Source organism: Hypanus sabinus, chromosome X2, assembly GCF_030144855.1.
Source record: "Hypanus sabinus isolate sHypSab1 chromosome X2, sHypSab1.hap1, whole genome shotgun sequence".
In the NCBI taxonomy this organism is placed as follows: domain Eukaryota; kingdom Metazoa; phylum Chordata; class Chondrichthyes; order Myliobatiformes; family Dasyatidae; genus Hypanus; species Hypanus sabinus.
In genome coordinates this window covers 36,605,595-36,624,947 of record NC_082739.1, presented here as the reverse complement: position 1 = coordinate 36,624,947, position 19,353 = coordinate 36,605,595, and the positions used below count along the sequence as shown (strand labels likewise).

Sequence of the window (19,353 nt, the reverse complement as noted above, 5' to 3'; positions counted from 1 at the left end):
AATAATAAAGCTTTCCTGGTGAAATTTTCAACCATGTTGGTCTGAAACATGACTGTTCCTATTCTCTCACAGAATAAAACAACTTTTAATTACACAGAAGGCTCAAACTGAGTGTTATTTAAAAGGCTGGGCATTGGGCCAAACAAACTGCAAGTAGACTGACCCAGAATGGAATACTAGTCATCATATACCCAGGTGATTTCAGCAATTTGTACCTCGGTACAAAGAAGCACCAGAAGAAATTCTGCAGAAAGAGAAGTGTTTTTTTTTCTGCTTTACATTAAAAATTACCACTAAAAAAGAGAAAGAACTCTGATAAGAAATGCCTTAATTGCAGGAAGTTGCCATGGTAGTGTCTGTAAAAGCATCATTGCCTTCTATGAATGCTTGCACTTTAGGAGGAGCCTTACTGCAGCCAAATGCCCTTCTGATTGGCTTCAGTGGCAAGAGAGAGCATTTATTGATTTCTCAATGCCAAAGTCTTGCATTGCAGAAATACCTCTCACTGTACCATAAAAATATGTCACACATGCAGCCTGACAGGAGGATCCTATGACACTGTGGGAGAAAGAGCATTGATGTTCTTCCGGATAGACAAACCAATATTCAATCCTCATCATAAAAACTCCTTCAAGCAGTAATGATATACTAACCAGATAATCTGCTTATTGATAACAATGCCCTTGAATAGAAGGTCCTACAAACAGTAATGGTTACGGCCAAGTCCATCACGGTAAAGCCTACTCCACCATTGAGCACATCCACACAGAACACTGCTGCAGGAAAGCAGCATCCGTCATCAAGGACCCCCATCACCCAGGCCATGCTCTCTTCTCACAGTTGCTATCAGGAAGGAAGAAGATACAGGAGTCTTAGAACCCTCACCACCAGGTTCAGGAACAGTTATTACCCCTCAACCATCAGAGTCTTGAACCAGTGGCAATAACATCATCACTGAACCAATGGACTCACTTTCAAGGACTTTTCATCTCATGTTCTTGATATTTATCTCTTATTTATTTATTATTATATATTTTTTCTTTTGTATTTGCACAGTTTGTTGACTTTTGTACATTGTCTGTCTGTCCTTTTGGGTGCAGTCTTTCATTGAATCTATTGTGTTTCTTGGATTGACTGAGCACGCCCGAAAGAAAATGAATCTCAGGTTGTATATTGTGACATATATGTAATTTGATAATAAATTTACTTTGAATTTTGAACTTGATCTAGTTTTTGTACCTTTACTATTTGCAGAAGCTTGCAATGTATATTGGCCAGGTGCTTCCAGCATCACAACAATGCCTTATATTTAGAAACACAAGAGATTCTGCAGATGCTGGAAATCCAGAGTAACACACACAAAATGCTGGAGGAACTCAGCAGGTCAGGCAGCACCTACAGAAAGGAATGAACAGTTGACATTTTGGGCCAAGAGCCTTCATCAGCCCTTATACAGTATTTAGAGCACTTCATTGGTTATAAACTATTTTGTGGCAATCTGAAATTGTGAAAACCGCATGGGAGCAATTCACCATAAAATGCATAAAAATCAACATGAAAGACTGTCCCCTTGAAGCCTCACTATTTTTCTTGTTTATTAAGAAATAAAAGAAAAGGAGAAAAAGAGAGATCCCAAGGTCCTACAGAGCAAAAAGAAGAACAAGCCAAGCATGAAGGTACAGTGTATCTTAAGTGTGGAGTGTTGGTTATAGGTTGTGGAATACAAGCTTCCATTTCTTAACACAGAAAAGTTGGTAGGATGGTTATAAAACATTGTACTGAGTAGATTGCCTTGTCTTTCTGGTAAAGGGTGTAGATGGAAGAAGATTTGGAATATTAAAGCATGGAGGACAGAAAATTAGATGGATTACAACATTCTTTTTGGTTTCAGCATAAGCACCTTGATATGAATTGACATTTTAATTCAGTGTATCGACAAGAATGACAATTGTGGTGCAGAGGCACGACTCCCTGACACAAGGGAATGCTTTCTACTGGAGACTGCTCTGACTATTCTCAAAGCACAGCAGAGAGAACTTGAATCAATTGCCTGCATAAATAACTTAATTGGATTTCTTGATACAAAAATGAACATAAATCTAGAATTTTTATCTCCTGGAGCAATGATTTTGTGCATAGTGCTATGGAATTTTTAAAAAAATGCAAAACAATAAAAAGATTTGGTTAGACTACATCTGAAATATGTAAAAGCAGTTTTAAGCAGCAAACCTTCAGAAAAATACATTGCTCTGAAGGACTGCAAGTTAGGTTTACCATGATGATAACTGGACCAAGCATTAAATTACAAGGAAAGATTAGACAAACTGGAGTTGTATGACCTGGAGTTTAGAATGTTATTTAATATATATAAAAAAGAGAGCTAATGGGATGGATAAAAATAAATTATTTCAACTTGTTGGACAGACCAAGGGTAGGAGGTCTTAAACTAAAAATTAGATTTAAGCTTTTCAGGAGTGATGTTAGGAATTTCTTAAATGCTCAATGTGATTCAGGTTTAGATCTCCCTTTCACAATTGGCAGTGCCAGGCCCATTGTTAATTTTAAATTTCCTAACTAAAGTTATTTAAGGATATGAAGAAATATCAGGTATGTAGAATTGGGTCATATATCAGACAAAATTTCATGAAATGACTGAACTAGCTCAAAAGACTAATTTTGTTGTTCTGTTCCTAACTCTATCACTTGCATCTCAACAATCCCTTAATCAGGCCTCACACTTGACAGTAACATGATCAACTGTGCCCACCCAGGACTCCACATCTGACAGCTTGCATAGACTGTGGGCTGTGCACTTACACACTTACTAACCAATACACTTCTCCTTATTCTGCAGGTGGTGCACCATCATAGGCAGCTCCAATTAACTGGTAGGGACAGGTATGGTCACATGACCTGTCAGCTGGCCTTTGTCATAACTGGAATTATCGTTGTGTTGTCCATGGACACTGGCAAGCATAATCATGTTAGATACAGAATAGTATCCTTAGAATTAATCTTCTTTTCCACATACCACTTAGCCCATAATCACTTCTGATTCACATGCTGCTAATGGAATAAGCAAGCAGCTCTCCGCAACTTTTCTCTCACCACAGTCTACTTCTGTGACCCTTTCCTTTCAGAGAGCCAAGAATCTGACCAGGTGATGGTATAGAATACAAGTACGCACTGCCACTCAATTTAATACTCACAGATAGCAGTTCAGAATCTTAGCTACTTAAAGGCCAGATTTACATATGTACTCCAAGTATGAAGTGCCTACAGGCAAGGCAAGATGAAAGAGTAGTGCAGGTACCAAATCCCTGGATGATTTAATCTAAAGAAGATGGAGATATATTATTGGGACAACATAAAATTCTTTGCACAATGAAATTGGTGCATAGACAGTTCCACCAAAAGTTTATGTGCAGTGTAAAGAAGCTTAGAGGCATCTTGACAAACCTAGCATCAGCCTTTGAATAGAGTTTAGAACCCAACCTTACTTTTAATAGGGGTAGGCAGCTCCATTAACACACTTGTGGACCCAATTAAAAATGTAGAATCTGATAACCAATGTCTCCACTTAATTCAGCACAGACAGCACAATCGAACATTATGATGCTGCAATGGAGGCTCAAGCTTCTATCAAGCAAATACAAACTGTCATGGTAGTTCAGCAATGAATAATCGCCAGCATTACAAGAGCACTAACTTTGGGGAGTGGCATTGAATTCAAAAAATACAAATTTGCTGTCCTCTCATATGACAATAGCAATTATAATCCCTGCATTTCCATTTTGCCAGTTCTTTGATGTTGTCTGTTGATCGGTCCAGACTCATACTGATAGAAACGCAGTCTACTGGACTTCAGAGATCAGAAATGAACATAGCTGGTTTTCAGGGCCATCTGCAGACGTGTGAGTCGGAAGCTTTCTACAGCAGACATTCGGGTAGCATTTGGAACAGGCTAAGACATTAAAGGATTACACAAGGATAATCATTTGCTATTTCTATGTAATTTTGTATGCTTCAATTTATAAATTTTTTTAAAAATATTTTTTAGAAAAATGTTATCTTTGCACTGTGGCTGAGAAAAGATGCAAAGTGTAGTGGACTGGGCAATTCAGATTGCATTTACTGGTAGTGCAATTGAATGAGTTTGAGTTTGTCACAGGCAGACTGAACCAAAAGAGCAATGAAGGTAGATAAGTCACTTGGACCAGATGGTCTACACCTTAGGGTTCTGAAATAGGTGGCTGAAGAGATTGTGGAGGTATTAGTAATGATCTATCAAGAATCAATAAATTCTGTCGTGGTTCCAAGGGCTGGAAAATTGCAGATGTCTCTCCACTCTTCAAGAAGGGAAGGAGGCAGAAGAAAGGAAATCATAGGCCAGTTACTCTGACCTTAGTGGTTGGGAAAATGTTGGAGTTGATTGTTAAGGATGTGATTTCAGGGTTCTTGGAGACACATGATAAAATAGGCCAAAGTCAGCATGGTTTCCTTAAGGGAAAATTTTGCCTGACAAGTTTGATGGAATTCTTTGAAGAAATAACAAGCAGGATAGACAAAGAAGAATCAGTGGATGTTGTGTATTTAGATTTTCAGAAGGCCTTTGACAAGGTGCCACACATGAGGCTGCTTAACAAGTTAAGGATCCATGGTATTACAGGAAAGATACTAGCATGGATAGGGCATTGGCTGATTGGTAGGAGGCATTCAGCAGAAATAAAGGGAGCCTTTTCTGGTTGGCTGCCAGTGACCAGAAGGGGTCTGTGTTGGAACCGCATCTTTTACGTTATGTGTCAATGATCTAGATGACAAAATTTATGGCTTTGTGGCCAAGTTTTCAGATGATATGAAGATGGGTGGAGAGACAGGTAGTGTTGAGGAAATAGAGAGGCTACAGTAGGACTTAGACAGATTATGAGAATAGGCAATGAAGTGACAGATGGAATACAGTGTCAGGAAGTGTATGGTGTTGAAATTTGGTAGAAGAAATAAAAGCAGACTATTTTTTAAATGGGAGAAAATTCAAAAATCTGGGATGCAAAGGGACTTGGGAGTCATTGTGCAGGATTCCCTAAAGGTTAATTTGCAGGTTGAGTCAGTGGTGAAGAGGACAAATTCAATGTTACCATTCATTTCAAGAGAACTAGGATATAAAAGCAAAGGTGTAATGTTGAGGCTTTATAAGGGGCTGGTGAGGCCTGATGGAGTATTGTGAGCTGTTGTGCGCTCCTTTTCTAAGAAAGGATGTGCTGATGGGGAAGGTTCAAAGGAGGTTCACGAAAATAATTCAGGGATTTAAAGGCTTATCATTTGTTGGCTCTAGGCCTGTACTTGTTGGAATTCAGAAGAATGAAAGGGGATCTCATTGAAAACTATCGAATGTTAAAAGGCCTCAGTGGAGAGGATGTTTCCTATGGTGGGGGAATCTAAGACCAGAAGAAACAGCCTCAGAATAGAGGGGTATTCTTTTAAAATGGAAATGAGGAATTTCTTTAGCCAGGGGGTGGTGAATCTGTGGAATTTGTTGTCACAGACAGCTGTGGAGGCCAAGTCATTAGGTATATTTAAGGCAGAGGTTGATAGATTCTTGATTAGTCAGACAAGAAAGGATACAGGGAAAAAGCAGGAGATTGGGGGCTGAGAGGGAAATGGATCAATGGACCAAATGGCCTAATTCAGTTTCTATATCTTATGGCCTTATGGTCTAAAAGGAGGCCTCATCCTCCTTCTCATTTTCCTCTTGTAGAATAGACTAAATCTATAATAGCATGGACTACATATTAAAAATACCAAAATCCATGATATCCATTCTGCTGTATGCTACAGGTGTCCTCCAAAGGTAACTTGGCAGTGAAATTATTATACAATAAAGTAGATAATACTAGAAACAATCATCGGCTCAGTCACCACCTGAGGAGAGAGAAACAATTGACTTTTCATCAGAACAGCAGAATTATTATTGTAAAGAATATTCTGATCTGTGGTTTTCATTGTATGCATGTTTTCCATGTGTGAACTGTGTATTAGCAATGCCTTCTTCCGGTCTCCCTTCCAGCCCAGTAGACAACCTTTAATTGGTCACAATAGCTTCAATGCAGATGAGTCAGTGGACTGACAGAAAATTAAGATATCTTGATAATTGCCAGGAAATGGCTCTGTTCAGTGTGGTAAATTGTGCATTGTCGCAACCCAGGTGGGCATGTGAGAGTGTGAGATCCCTTTCTGATGTGGTACATCTCAGTGCTAAGTACCATGTGTACACTTAAAGTTACTTGTAAATTGAACTGGAATCCTTATGAAGTCACGTGCCTACTGCTTCCTGACAAAAGAGGGTGACATGTTGTTAGATCTCCTTCAAACAGAGCTCCACTGTCCTCCCTTGTGCAGAAGTAGATGGAAAACAGTGAGGTGTTGCAAATATTTGACAAGGTTCCACACAATAGGCTTATTCAGAAAGTCAGAAGGCATTGGATCCAGGGAAGTTTGGCCAGGTGGATTCAGAATTGGCTTGCCTGCAGAAAGCAGAGGGTCGTGGTGGAGGAAGTACATTCAGATTGGAGGGTTGTGACTAGTGGTGTCCCACAAGGATCTGTTCTGGGACCTCGACTTTTTGAGATTTTTATGAATGACCTGGATATGGGGATAGAAGGGTGGGTTGGCAAATTAGCAGATGACACAACAGTTGGTGGTGTTGTGAATAGTATAGGGGATTTACAAAGATTGCAGAGAGACATTGATAGGATGCAGAAGTGGTCTGAGAAGTGGCAGATGGAGTTCAACCCAGAGAAGTGTGAGGTGGTACGGTTTGGAAGGGCAAACTCCAAGGCAGAGTACAAAGTAAATGGCAGGATACTTGGTAGTATGGAGGAGCAGAGGGATCTGGGGGTACATGTCTACAGATCCCTGAAAGTTGCCTCATAGGAAGATAGGGTAGTTAAGAAAGCTTATGGGGTGTTAGCTTTCATAAGTCGAGGGATAGAGTTTAAGAGTCGCGAGGTAATGATGCAGCTGTATAAAACTCCGGTTAGGCCACACTTGGAGTATTGTGTCCAGTTCTGGTTGCCTCACTATAGGAAGGATGTGGAAGCATTGGAAAGGGTACAGAGGAGATTTACCAGGATGATGCCTGGCTTAGAGAGTATGCATTATGATCAGAGATTAAGGGAGCTAGGGCTTTACTCTTTGGAGAGAAGGAGGATGAGAGGAGACATGATAGAGGTATACAAGATATTAAGAGGAATAGATAGAGTGGACAGCAGAGCCTCTTCCCCAGGGCACCACTGCTCAATACAAGAGGACATGGCTTTAAGGTAAGGGGAGGGAAGTTCAAGGGGGATATTAGAGGAAGGGTTTTTACTCAGAGAGTGGTTGGTGCGTGGAATGCACTGCCTGAATCAGTGGTGGAGGCAGATACACTAGTGAAATTTAAGAGACTACTAGACAGGTATACGGAGGAATTTAAGGTGGAGGGTTATATGCGAGGCAGGGTTTACTGTACTGTACTGTACTGTACAGCCTGTACTGTGCTGTACTTTTCTATGTTCTAAGTTCTAAATATTTCCAGCTTTGATCAGGTAAACTTGGCATAGACAGTCTGCACAGTAAATGTTAAGTCATACAGCACTTCATTGTGCAAGGATCGGAGTGACACAGCTAGTGGGGCCCTATGGAGGTTGCAATGTCCCTATGACTGCATGGGTTTCCTCTGGGTGCTCCAGTTCCCCTCCAAAATTATGTGGGTTGGTATGCTAATTGGTCACTATAAATTGCCTCTGGTGGATTGATGAGTGATAGAATCTGGGCGCAATTGTCAGGAATATGAGGAGGATAAAATGGGTAAGCACAGGAGTGTATAAAAATGGGCATTTAATGATCAATGCAGACTTAATAAGCCAAAGGACTCTGATAGTATCTCTCATATGGGCTATAATTTGCATGTGGTTGACAGACTTTGTCATGCAGTCCTCCAAGGTGGCTGGACCAGGTGGCAGATTTTATGGAAGATGTCCTCACTAAAGTTCAGATATTTCACAAACTTATTTGAAAATGATCAGTTTTCTTCAATTTCTTTTTGTGCGACTGAATATAAAATCCCAGAATTTGATGTTTGGTTGGCATGGTATCAGAATCAGAATTAGAATCAGGTTTGTTGTCGTGGGCACATGTTGTGAAAGGTATTAACATACCTTTTGTATGTTGTGAGAGGTGTTAACCAATATCCCCTCTTCTCATTGCCTTCACAGTGCATTCCTGGAGGATTTCCTGATCCCTTGCAGAGACAGGATTACTCTTCTTTGTATAGCATCCTCCTGTGGTGTCAAGCAGTGTCAGAAAATCACAGAATTCATATAGCGTCAGACATAATTGTTTCTCAGATCAGCTTCTCTTCTAGACAACTCTGAATCTGTGACTCATGCCTGCACCTACTATAGCAGCAGTTTACCTACCTATTAGGAGTTGCAAACTGGTTTAAATCGCTAGCTACTCACAGTATTGCTTCCTTATCTAGGACTTGCACCCAATAGGCATCACATCATACAGGTATCACAAATTAAAGTTCTTTCTAAGTTACCTCCCATTTGTTTGTGTTTGATTCTAGTTTAAAAAGCCTCAGCTGTCATCTAGTGTTAGGAGTAGAATATTACAAGATTTAAAATGGGATTAGCACATTGAAAGTAATTTTCTTCTTCTGAGAATCAGAATCACTTTATTGCCAGCACGTGATTGTGATTCGGTGCCAAGCATAAAACACAAGACAATACCACCACAGACAACACAATAGCAACCAATAATTTACAAGACAATAGCGCAAACAGCCATAAGCAATCAACAATTAGCATAACGGTCACATGCGCAAATGTCAATAATGAAACAAATGTATGTGAAGATATGAATGGAATAAGTAGTTGTCAACAGGACAAGGAGAGCAGGGAAGAACATTTAAGTGATGTTGTACAGGGACAGTTAGGGTATTACACCTGAGTGAGTTTTGTTGTGAAGCTGGATAGCTACAGGAAAGAAGCTTCAGAGATGATGTTTAGTCCTGGTAGTGATGGATCTGATGTCAATTGGTGAATAGGTGACAGCAGTAATATTTTCAGCTCTTTTCTTTGCTCTGGCAATGAACAGGTCTTTTAATGTCGGTAGCTGGCAGCCAGTAATCCTTTCCGCTGAGTGGACCACTCGTTCAACCTGGACTTGGAAAGGGAGGAGGCAGCAGGAAAGCAAACAGTGATAGAGGTGGTCACAACACTCTCAATGATGACTGAGTAAAAATTCATCAGGATACACTCTGAAGATGTTAAGTTGCCTAAACTGGCATAGGAAAAACAATCTCTGCTGGGCTTTCCTAGTAATGAGCATAACATGAGCATCCCACTTCAATGGTAGTCCCCAGGAGTTTGAATGACTCAGCCACAGATACAGCCTGACCATTAATTTCTAAAGGAGGAGCAGGTTGTCAGCAGAAGTCAATCCTCATTTCCACTGTCTTGATAGCATTAAACTCCAAGTTGTTATGAGCACACCATGCTGCAAGACAGTCCACCTCTCCTTGATAGCACATCACATCATTATTAGAGATGAGGTCAACTACTTCTGTGAAAGTTTGTGAATAGAAAGGGAAATCAAGAATATGTATAACAGATAGTGATCCATCCAGTGGATTTTCCACCACTTTAGAAAGTTAAATTAGCATTGAATAATATTAACTGTTTAACATTAATGTCATCAATATTTTTGTTATCTTTAATTAGTGATAGAAGTATCAAATACCTAGATAAAGAAAAAAATACTGGAAGCAACAAGCTGGCATTGACTTCAAAAATGAGGTTTGTGTTTGATCACAGAATGATAAGTAAGGAACAGCAGTGGATGAGGTTGACGTGAATCTTAAGAGAATCCTTCAACAAATAGAATTTACCTTGGGGCATATTAAGGGTTATAGAATTCGCAGAAAGTGAAAATTTAATCTAGAACTAGTTAACAGCATCTTGTTAATTATTTTATGCCATTCTATTCCTTTCTCAGTAGAACTGCTACCAAAAGCAGCAGAGCACAAACGTGAGCGAAAGAACCATAAGGGATTATACGTCATCAAAGAAAAGGTATGAGAGGCAGTACCTTGTCTCTGGTTGCGGCAAATATTTCAGCTGCTCAGTGGTAGATCAGGGACAACATAACAGTTTGAAAATCTGTGTGTCTAAGAGCACATACTCGTTTATATGTAGGTTTGAAAAAGATGTGTTAAAATATCATTGATAGTTTCACTGAATTCCAGTAAACTTGCGCATAGACCATTCAGCCCACTATGTCTGTGCCAGTCGAACAAAAAGCTGCCCAGCTTAATTCCATCTTTCAGCACTAGGTCTGTAGCGCTGCAAGTCACAGCTCACAAAATAAGTATTCAATTTTTTGTTTAAGTATGCAAAAGGATTTCAGCCCTGCCATCTTTTTTAATTTCCTCTTGTCCTCTCTAATCTTTTTAGTTTGTGCCCTCGAGGTTTCAGTCCATAGGTCCTTCTTGTTTTTGCCATCTCAGCCCTTTACAGTCTTATCACTTTAATTAACTCCCCTCAGAATCCTCTGTGCCAAGAAACTATTTTCCTGTGGCTATTTTCTTTTCCTGGCAATAAGTTCATAAATGTCCTTTGGACCCTCGCCAGTTTTCATCACATCTTTCTTACAACATGCCAACCAGAACTCAAAATTGTTATTATTATTTATTAGTTTATTATTGTCACACTTATTGAGATAGAGTGAAAAACTTTTATTTGCATGCCAGAAGTACATCAATGTAGTACAAAAGAGGATAAAAAGCAGAATGTAGAGTATAGTGTTATATTTACAGAAAAAGAGTTGTGCAGGCAGACAAGTTAAGTGCACAGGCTATGACTAGGTTAACGGAGATATCAAAAATTCATCTCATAAGAGGTCAATTCAAAAGTGTTATAACAGTGGGGTAGAAGCTGTCGTTAAGCCTGGTTGTTTGACGGTGTACTCAAGTTTTTGTATCTTCTATCTGGTGAAAGGGGTTAGAAGGGGTCCTTGATTGCATTGGCTGCTTTCCCAAAACAGTGGGAAGTGTTGACAGAGTCAATGGACAATGAGAGGTTGGTGTCTATGATAGATTGGGGTGCGTTCACAACTCTGTGCAATTTCTTGTGGACTTAGGCAAAGCAGTTGTCGTACCAATCTGTGATGCATCTGGATATATCATGAGTGAACTCTAGCAATGACTGAACCCAGTTGTGGAGGAACAGCAGACTCTGTCACAGTGAGCACTGGTAATAACTGAACCCAGGTGCAGAGGAATGACAGACTGTCACAGTGAGCACTGGCAATGACTGAACCCAGGTGCAGAGGAATGGCAGACTCCCATGGAGAGCCGGAAACAAGAGGTTATACATAGGTATATCAACAGAGCATTGGAGACACGACCGAGCGACACTGTGAGGCAAATCATACTCAACACAAGAACTCCATGAAGAGCGCTAAACAGGGATCTGCATTAAATAACCATAGAACACAGAAAATCTGTGCCAGTCGCAATTAACTTGACGAGACTAAACAGAAAGCACAAGGGCTTAATGGCTCTAGTTAAGACAACAATTAGTAAATACAGGTGCTTGAGAAATCTAGTACCCAATGTTCTACGGCTCACTGCAGATGCCTGCAGGGCTAATGACAGTACCTCTCTCTCTCAGGCCAGGTCCTGATGGCCCACAGAGCCCTGGTACTCTCGAGACAGGGCTGGGAAACCCAGGACAGATCTGGTACTCTCGAGACAGGGCTGGGAAACCCAGGACAGATCTGGCACTCTCGAGACAGGGCTGGGAAACCCAGGACAGACCTGGTACTCTCGAGACAGGGCTGGGAAACCCAGGACAGATCTGGTACTCTCGAGACAGGGCTGGGAAACCTGGGACAGACCTGGTACTCTCGAGACAGGGCTGGGAAACCCAGGACAGACCTGGTACTCTTGAGACAGGGCTGGGAAACCTGGGACAGACCTGGCACTCTCGAGACAGGGCTGGGAAACCTGGGACAGACCTGGCACTCTCGAGACAGGGCTGGGAAACCCAGGACAGACCTGGCACTCTCGAGACAGGGCTGGGAAACCCAGGACAGATCTGGCACTCTCGAGACAGGGCTGGGAAACCCAGGACAGACCTGGTACTCTCGAGACAGGGCTGGGAAACCCGGGACAGACCTGGCACTCTCGAGACAGGGCTGGGAAACCTGGGACAGACCTGGCACTCTCAAGACAGGGCTGGAAAACCTGGGACAGACCTGGCACTCTCGAGACAGGGCTGGGAAACCCAGGACAGACCTGGTACTCTCGAGACAGGGCTGGGAAACCCAGGACAGACCTGGTACTCTCGAGACAGGGCTGGGAAACCCAGGACAGACCTGGTACTCTCGAGACAGGGCTGGGAAACCCAGGACAGACCTGATACTCTCGAGACAGGGCTGGGAAACCCAGGACAGACCTGGTACTCTCGAGACAGGGCTGGGAAACCTGGAAAAGACCACGTAACTTGGAAACCTTGCGCATATATCTTGGGAAAATTGCGCATATAACTCAGAAACATTGCGCATATAACTTGGGAACATTGCAAATATAACTTGAAAACATTGCAAGTATAGCTCAGAAAAATTGCATATACTGTAGCTCAGAAACATTGAATACCATGGGAGATCTAATGTGCCTTGTCGACCCAAAGAACCTCAGAAAAAATCTTGAACGTAGACTGGAGAAGCTTGAAACATAGACTCGGGGCACTCAGAACATTAACTGAGTAAAGAGGGCATCCTCAACTCCAGCCAACCATGTCCAAACCACTGTTGTACCTCTGCTGGGTCCTTTGATGGTGCAGGGTCCTTCTGTCACGGTGAGCGCTGGCAGCGACTGAACCCAGGTGTGGAGAAATGACAAACGTCCTCACAGTGAGTGCTGGCAATGACTGACAATGGTGTGGAGGAACGGCTAACTCTGTCACAGTGCGTTCTGGCACCGACTGAACCCAGGTATGGACGGATAGCAGACTCCCACGGAGAAAAGAAAACAAGAGGTTATCCATGGGTATACCAACAGAGCATTGGCGGTACAGCCAAGCCATACCGCAAGACAAGTCTTACTCAACACTAGGACCCCATGAAGAGTGCTAAACGCGAGTCCGTATTAAATAGTCGTAGAATGTGAAAAACCCCTGCCACTCACAATTAACTTGACAAGATTAAACAGAAAGCACAAGAGCTTAACAGCTCTAGTTAAGACAGCTAGTGAATACAGGTGCTCGAGAAACCTAGTAGCCCGACGTTCTACAGCTTGGCGCAGAGCCCTGCAGGGCTCTTGAGAGGACAGGATGCTTTCTATGGTGTATCGGTAAAAATTGGTTGGAGTCATCAGAGCCAAATCCAAATTTTCTTAGCCCTTTCTGGGGAAGTAGAGACATTAGTGTGCTGTGATCTAACTGACATTGTATACAATTTTTGCGTCATCCAACTGCTCGTTTATTTTAAGCCTTGGCTAATAGATGCATCCTATGTGCCTTTTTAAAATCATTTTATTGTCATGACTGGCTGAGGACTCCAGGATCCCTTAATTTATTTAAAACCTTGGTATTCTGTCAACTACTATATATATTTCCTTGCCCTTTTGGTCTTATCCAATTGCATTTCCTCACACTTTTCTGAGCTAAATTCCATTTGCCGCCTCCCTAATGAGAAAATTTATATCTTCATGAAGTTTAAAGCTGTTCCTCTCGCGTTCAGCTGCAAACTTCTTTATCTTTCCCCCTACATTTAAGACTAAAGCATGAATGTATATTAAGAGGTGATCAGGATCCCAACATCTTGTGGAATAGAAAACTGATCTAATTTCCCCATTAGATCTTTTGCTAATGATTTTAAATTTGACCTCTGGTTATTCATCACTCAATATATCATTATCTTGGAGACCTCTTGTGGGTAAGTTTGCAGTTTACTTATTAAAAGCTAAAAGCGCTTGCGGCAGAAAAAAAGTAACATACTTCTTCCTGCTGTGCATCCACAATTTCTATTGGCAACCATGGCCTTGGCCTCCACTGCACTAACCTCTGGAACTCTTCCCTAAATCTGTCTGCATCTTTACTTTTGCATCCTCCTTTAAGATGTTCTTTAGAATATTCTGTTCCCTAATATGTTAGATACAATATTTTATTAAAATGGCACCCCTGTAAAGTGCTTTGGGACAATTTGGTATTAAGGGTGCTATATCAATGCAAGTTATTGTTCTTTAACCTGGTCCTTCTCATGACAGCAAGACATTCAAACCTACTGCTTTATTTTGTCTTTTCAGTCACCTACAATTCTAAAACTCAAACATTCTCTCCCTTTAAACACTGTATCCAGGCTTGCTTTTAATCTTATCCATTCAACTTTTAAGGACTTCAGTCTGAAACAATAAGGTTTCTCAAATTCATATATTCTAATCCAGCTCATTGTCTTTTCCAGGATTCTCCAGATGATGAGGAAGACTCCCACATTGATCCCGAGAACACAGCCGAACAGGCTGGATTCATCGTTCCCTCCGTAGCTCCGGCTCGATCCCCAAGACCAGGTGGCCAATCACCTAGGCGGTATAGCAGGTCTCCTGCTCGATCTCCTGCTTCCAGCAGATTGCAGAAATCACCAAGCCGATCTCCCAGCTCACCATCACACCAGAGAGGTGGCAACCGCATTATTCGGCCAACAGGAGTTCATATGATCGTGGAGCAAGACGAGGCTAATACAGAGGAAAATTAACACTTAGAAGATTTTGTATCTTCCTTCACAGACATTAAATATATAGTAGGTCCAGAAATATCAATATCAAACCCTGGAACATATCCAAGGTCCTCCCCCTCACCCCCAATAACTGCTTTTCCCGAGTGTATATGTAATTCTGGTAAGCTTATATCCTGTAACTAGTGTTCAACATGGAAGCCCTCGGTGTAATTATTTAATGTTCCATTTTTAAAATGTAAATGGAATTATTTCCGATTACCCTTTGGGTAATAAGGATGCAGAAGCTAAAGGCACACAGGTGTGAAATATGTTTGGTTTAGGGTTTTGGCAGATAGCCTTCAGAATCCTCACTCTTAAAATGAGCTCACCTCTCCTGGCAGGTGAATATTTTATCAGGACTCACATGGATGAAAACGATCTCAGTATTGATCTGGCATATCCTAGCTGAGGACTCAGTAATTAGTTTCTTTGTCCTTGGGTTAGATGTGGAATGGAAGGTTTCATTATCTTGTTAAATGGTGCATGAGTATGGACATGGAGTATAGGCCTGTTATGATCCTTTCTTCAGCACATATATGCATGATAAAGAATGGTCAGTCTGCAGATGTTGATCCATTTCCAGTATGGAAGATAATTGATAGTTTTACTTGGATACTTACACACTTTCAAGGACCTGAGCCAACACCACAGTTATTGATGGCAGTTGAGCACCTCATATTTTCTAGAAGCTGATTTCATTCCAGTGGGTCCTACTGTGAGGTGACTTCATTGAGGTCAGACAACTCGCTTGAGAACAGTCCTTTAAGATAGGTTGGTTAGAGAGAATTCAAAGAGAATAGCTAATCTAAAACAGAAAGAAAATCACTGCATAATCAGATACAGAAAGCCAGGAAATGAAGGTAAGAAAGCAAATGATGGCTCAAGCAATGATGTGATGGTTGTCTTTGTTTCTTCTAGATTTAACCCAATCAAAAACAGGGCACCAAATTGATCACTTTTATATTTCAGGCTCTAATGGCATACCCCATTGATTATTCTATACTATATAAAAACCAGAAATATGCATTAAAGATGATTTCTGGTGACTTGGTAATACCTGATAATCATCCACTAACTTCCTGATCAAATAAAGTTCATGCATCTTCACATCGAGTAAGCATGGGAATTCAGCTTGGCTGAGAGGCTTCCTTCAGTCACAGTAGTTTTCTACTGTCATCTAGGCTCCTGTACCGAAAATGTCCAATTTGATGAGGTGCTGGAGTGCTACTAGTGCACAACTTGCATCCCAGCACCTCCGAGAGAGGGGAAGAGACAATCAGGAAATAGACTACATTGGATACAACCTTATCCAAATAGTTTTGGGTCTAAATATTGGCTGGTACCTTAAATTATTCAAATGACCCATTAATTTCTTTGTCCAAAGACACAGATTCTGCAGATAATAAGATTGCTGATGGTGAGTGAGATGGAACACTGTAGAGCAGATTCATCACATCTCCCCAGGCAAATCCTATGCTGTTGTCAACCAAAATATTGGCGCTTATCTTCTTCCCATCCTTCCTTATTGACCAGCAGTCATGAACAGGAAGATGCTTTTCCTGTTACTAGCTTTCAATGACAAACTCTCCAAACTTGGCTTGTAAATTGAACTTTAACAAGAAATTACACTGGCATGCTTTTCCTTCCTAGTCTCATAGCCTCATTGGCATTTACATAGAAGAGAAAGAAAACATCATTGTTATGATGTTCAGGAAACTGATGTGATCTGTGAATGCCAACCTTGTGCAGATTCCAACCTCTCCCAATTCTCTTATTCTCCGATCTGGGGATCCAGAATTCTTGAATCAGTCATAAGAACTCGATCTCAGGACTCAATCCTTTCCTCCTCAAGTCTCCCTCGTCATTTCCTTGTAATATTCAGCTTGAAACCATTATTATTTTTGGGATGTTTACATTTCTTTCAAATAGAAAGAAGTTGAAGCCCTCAACAAGGTTAATTCACATTGAAAGAATGCATGATTTTGTTTGCAAAACAACCCTGGTGCTTGTATGTAAATTAGGAGCCAACATCACAATACTTTGTTTAATCAATATAAAATCCTTCATTTACAACTTTAATTTTAACACGTGTATTTTAATCAGTCCACAAATGCATTGTATATGCTTGTTTGATGTTGTCTTGACACTGTCTTGGTGTTATCCAGACTATAGCATAAATATGAAATTTAATATGTTTGATTCTCTGGAATGGTGTCCAAATATGTCTCCCAAAATCTTCAAAGTGTTTAATAGATTACCTACATGCCACAATCATTGCTTTTTTTGAAAAAAAATCCATCTTTGCTTCCTGTAATGTCCATTTTAGAGTTCCCTGTGCCGTGACAGTCAAACCATTTGTCGCATTACTGCATTCCAATCCTTTAACACCCTGGGCACACCAAGCATTCTAGCCAAGCATCTTTTGCTGTGAATGGTTGGGCCCTGGGGCATGTTGTAGTACAGAAGGACTTTGAAGTTCAAGTACATGGTAACCTGAAAGTGTTGTCACTGGTACATAGGGTAGTGGAGAAGGTCTTGGCACCCTGGCCTTCATCAATCATGGCATTGAGCACAGAAGTTGGGGTGTTATGTTGAAATTGTATGAAATGTTGGTGGGCTGCACTTGGAGTATTGTGTTCAGTGTTTGGCCACCCTGCTGTAGGAAAGATGCCATTAGGCTGGGAAGAATGCAGTAATAATCTATGAGACTTTTGCCAGGACTCGAGAAACTGGATTACAGGGAGAGATTAGGCAAGCTAGGACTTTATTCCCTGGAGTGTAGGAGACTAAGTGGTGATCTTATTGAGGTCTGCAAAATCATGGATAGAGTGAACACACACAGTCTTTCCCAGGGTTGGGGGATTAACTCAAGGAAATAGGTTTAAGATGAGATTGGAAAGATTTAATAGGAACCTGAGGGACAGCTTTTGCCCACAGAGGGTGGAGAGTATATGGAGTGAACCACCAGAGAAAGTGGTTGAAGCAGGTACTATAACCACATTTAAAATATATTTGGCCATTTACAATGACAGGAAAGGTATAAAGAGTTGTAGGTCAAATGTGGGCAAATGATACTAGCTTGGATGGGTATCTTGGTTTGCATAGATGAATTGGCATGACTATGACACTCTCCATTTGAAGTTTCCACCTACCACCTGTGAAAGTGGATGGATATCATTCAACGGTTTTATTTTACACCTTGGAAGGAAGGCAAGCAATGTACCTGAGCATTGTAGCCAAATATTAGTGTCTCCAGCAATAAAAACAGAGAATGATGTAAACATTCAGCAGGAAGAGTTAGAGGAACAGTTATTGATTCAGGTCCAAGTCCCTTCATTAGAATTGAGAAAGAGAACAAGTTGGTTGTGGAGATGGGTGTTAGAGATGAATAAAACAAAAGGAATTTCACTGGTAGGTGAGACTGAATGACCTGCTGTGGCAGTTAAAGGGTCATTAAGAGCAGATTGAGTCATCCAATCTCATTCCTGCTAACTAGAATATTTTGCTCCTCTCTTTCCAAATTCTAGTGAAGCCTCTTGGACCTGAAACATTAACTGTTTCTCTTTCAAAAACAAGAGAAACTGTTTCTCTTTCCTCAGATGATGTCTGACCCACTGAGTGTTAAAGCATTTTCTGTTTTTATTGCTGGAGACACCAAATTTCCATTCTTTTAAATTTTCATTGGCATTTCCAGTGTGTCTTATCTTGTGCTCTTAGCCCTGAATGACAAACCAGTATCTCAGATTAAATATTACTCTTGAATAGAGGATCATGAATGTATGGAGCACGTGAAATGCTATTTTCACCAAACTATTCCAATGGCTTCAACTTTTAAATGGAAGCAGAAGTCAGTTTTGCAGTCAGGTAAGCTGAAAATTTCAAGACGGAAATCAATAGATTTTAGATAAGAATACAGTAACAAGGCATGTAAATGGAGTTCAGATACAAATTAGACATAAAATGCAAATGGCAGAATAGGTTTGAGTTGCAGAATTAATTACACCTGTTCCTATATTTTCATGCTCTCTACTCCAGCCAGTGATGAACAAGTTCATGCTGTTCCAGTACATAGTTTAGGCTATCTTGTATGACTGTGTCATAGAGATGAGATCTGTCAGAAATTTGCATATATTGATATGAATGTCAATCTTACCCTTGCTCCTCTCACCTCATTCATTCCTAATTCCCATTGTCAGTCTATGGAATTATGTGAGTGGATCTGATATAATCCAAGTTTAATGCTTGCTTTAGAAAAGGAGGCATCCTTATAGTCCTTGGATACCAGTAGTTTGAACTGACCACTACTAGAACACAACTGGTTCTTGATTTGGTACCTGGATAGAATGTTTTATTTCAATGGTTTAGCCACCACTTTGAGGCATGCAGGAGTCAGTAATTTAGACTTAATTATTCTCCCAATTTTGGGAGAATTGACAAGAAGCTGTGACAAATATCAATAAAGGTTATTGTAAATTCCTGTACCTCAGTCTCAAATATTTCTTTAAAATTGTTTTCAGAATATATAAAAACTGTTAC

The 19,353-nt window shown here is 40.8% G+C and overlaps 1 protein-coding gene across 4 annotated transcripts in view; it reads left to right on the top strand.

The window, feature by feature from the left end:
• Nucleotides 1-19,298, top strand: part of hepacama (hepatic and glial cell adhesion molecule a) — a 97,515-nt gene extending 78,217 nt beyond the window's left edge. For 3 of the 4 annotated variants that reach the window (XM_059957261.1, XM_059957260.1, XM_059957262.1), the window contains 3 exons: nt 1,603-1,676; nt 10,039-10,115; nt 14,506-19,298. In XM_059957261.1, coding sequence (XP_059813244.1) covers nt 1,603-1,676; nt 10,039-10,115; nt 14,506-14,796 — 442 coding nt within the window. In that variant the 3' untranslated portion in view covers nt 14,797-19,298. The remainder of the gene's footprint in view (nt 1-1,602; nt 1,677-10,038; nt 10,116-14,505) is intronic. The other variant, XM_059957263.1, reaches the window with a different exon arrangement.
• Nucleotides 19,299-19,353: the final 55 nt, after the last annotated feature.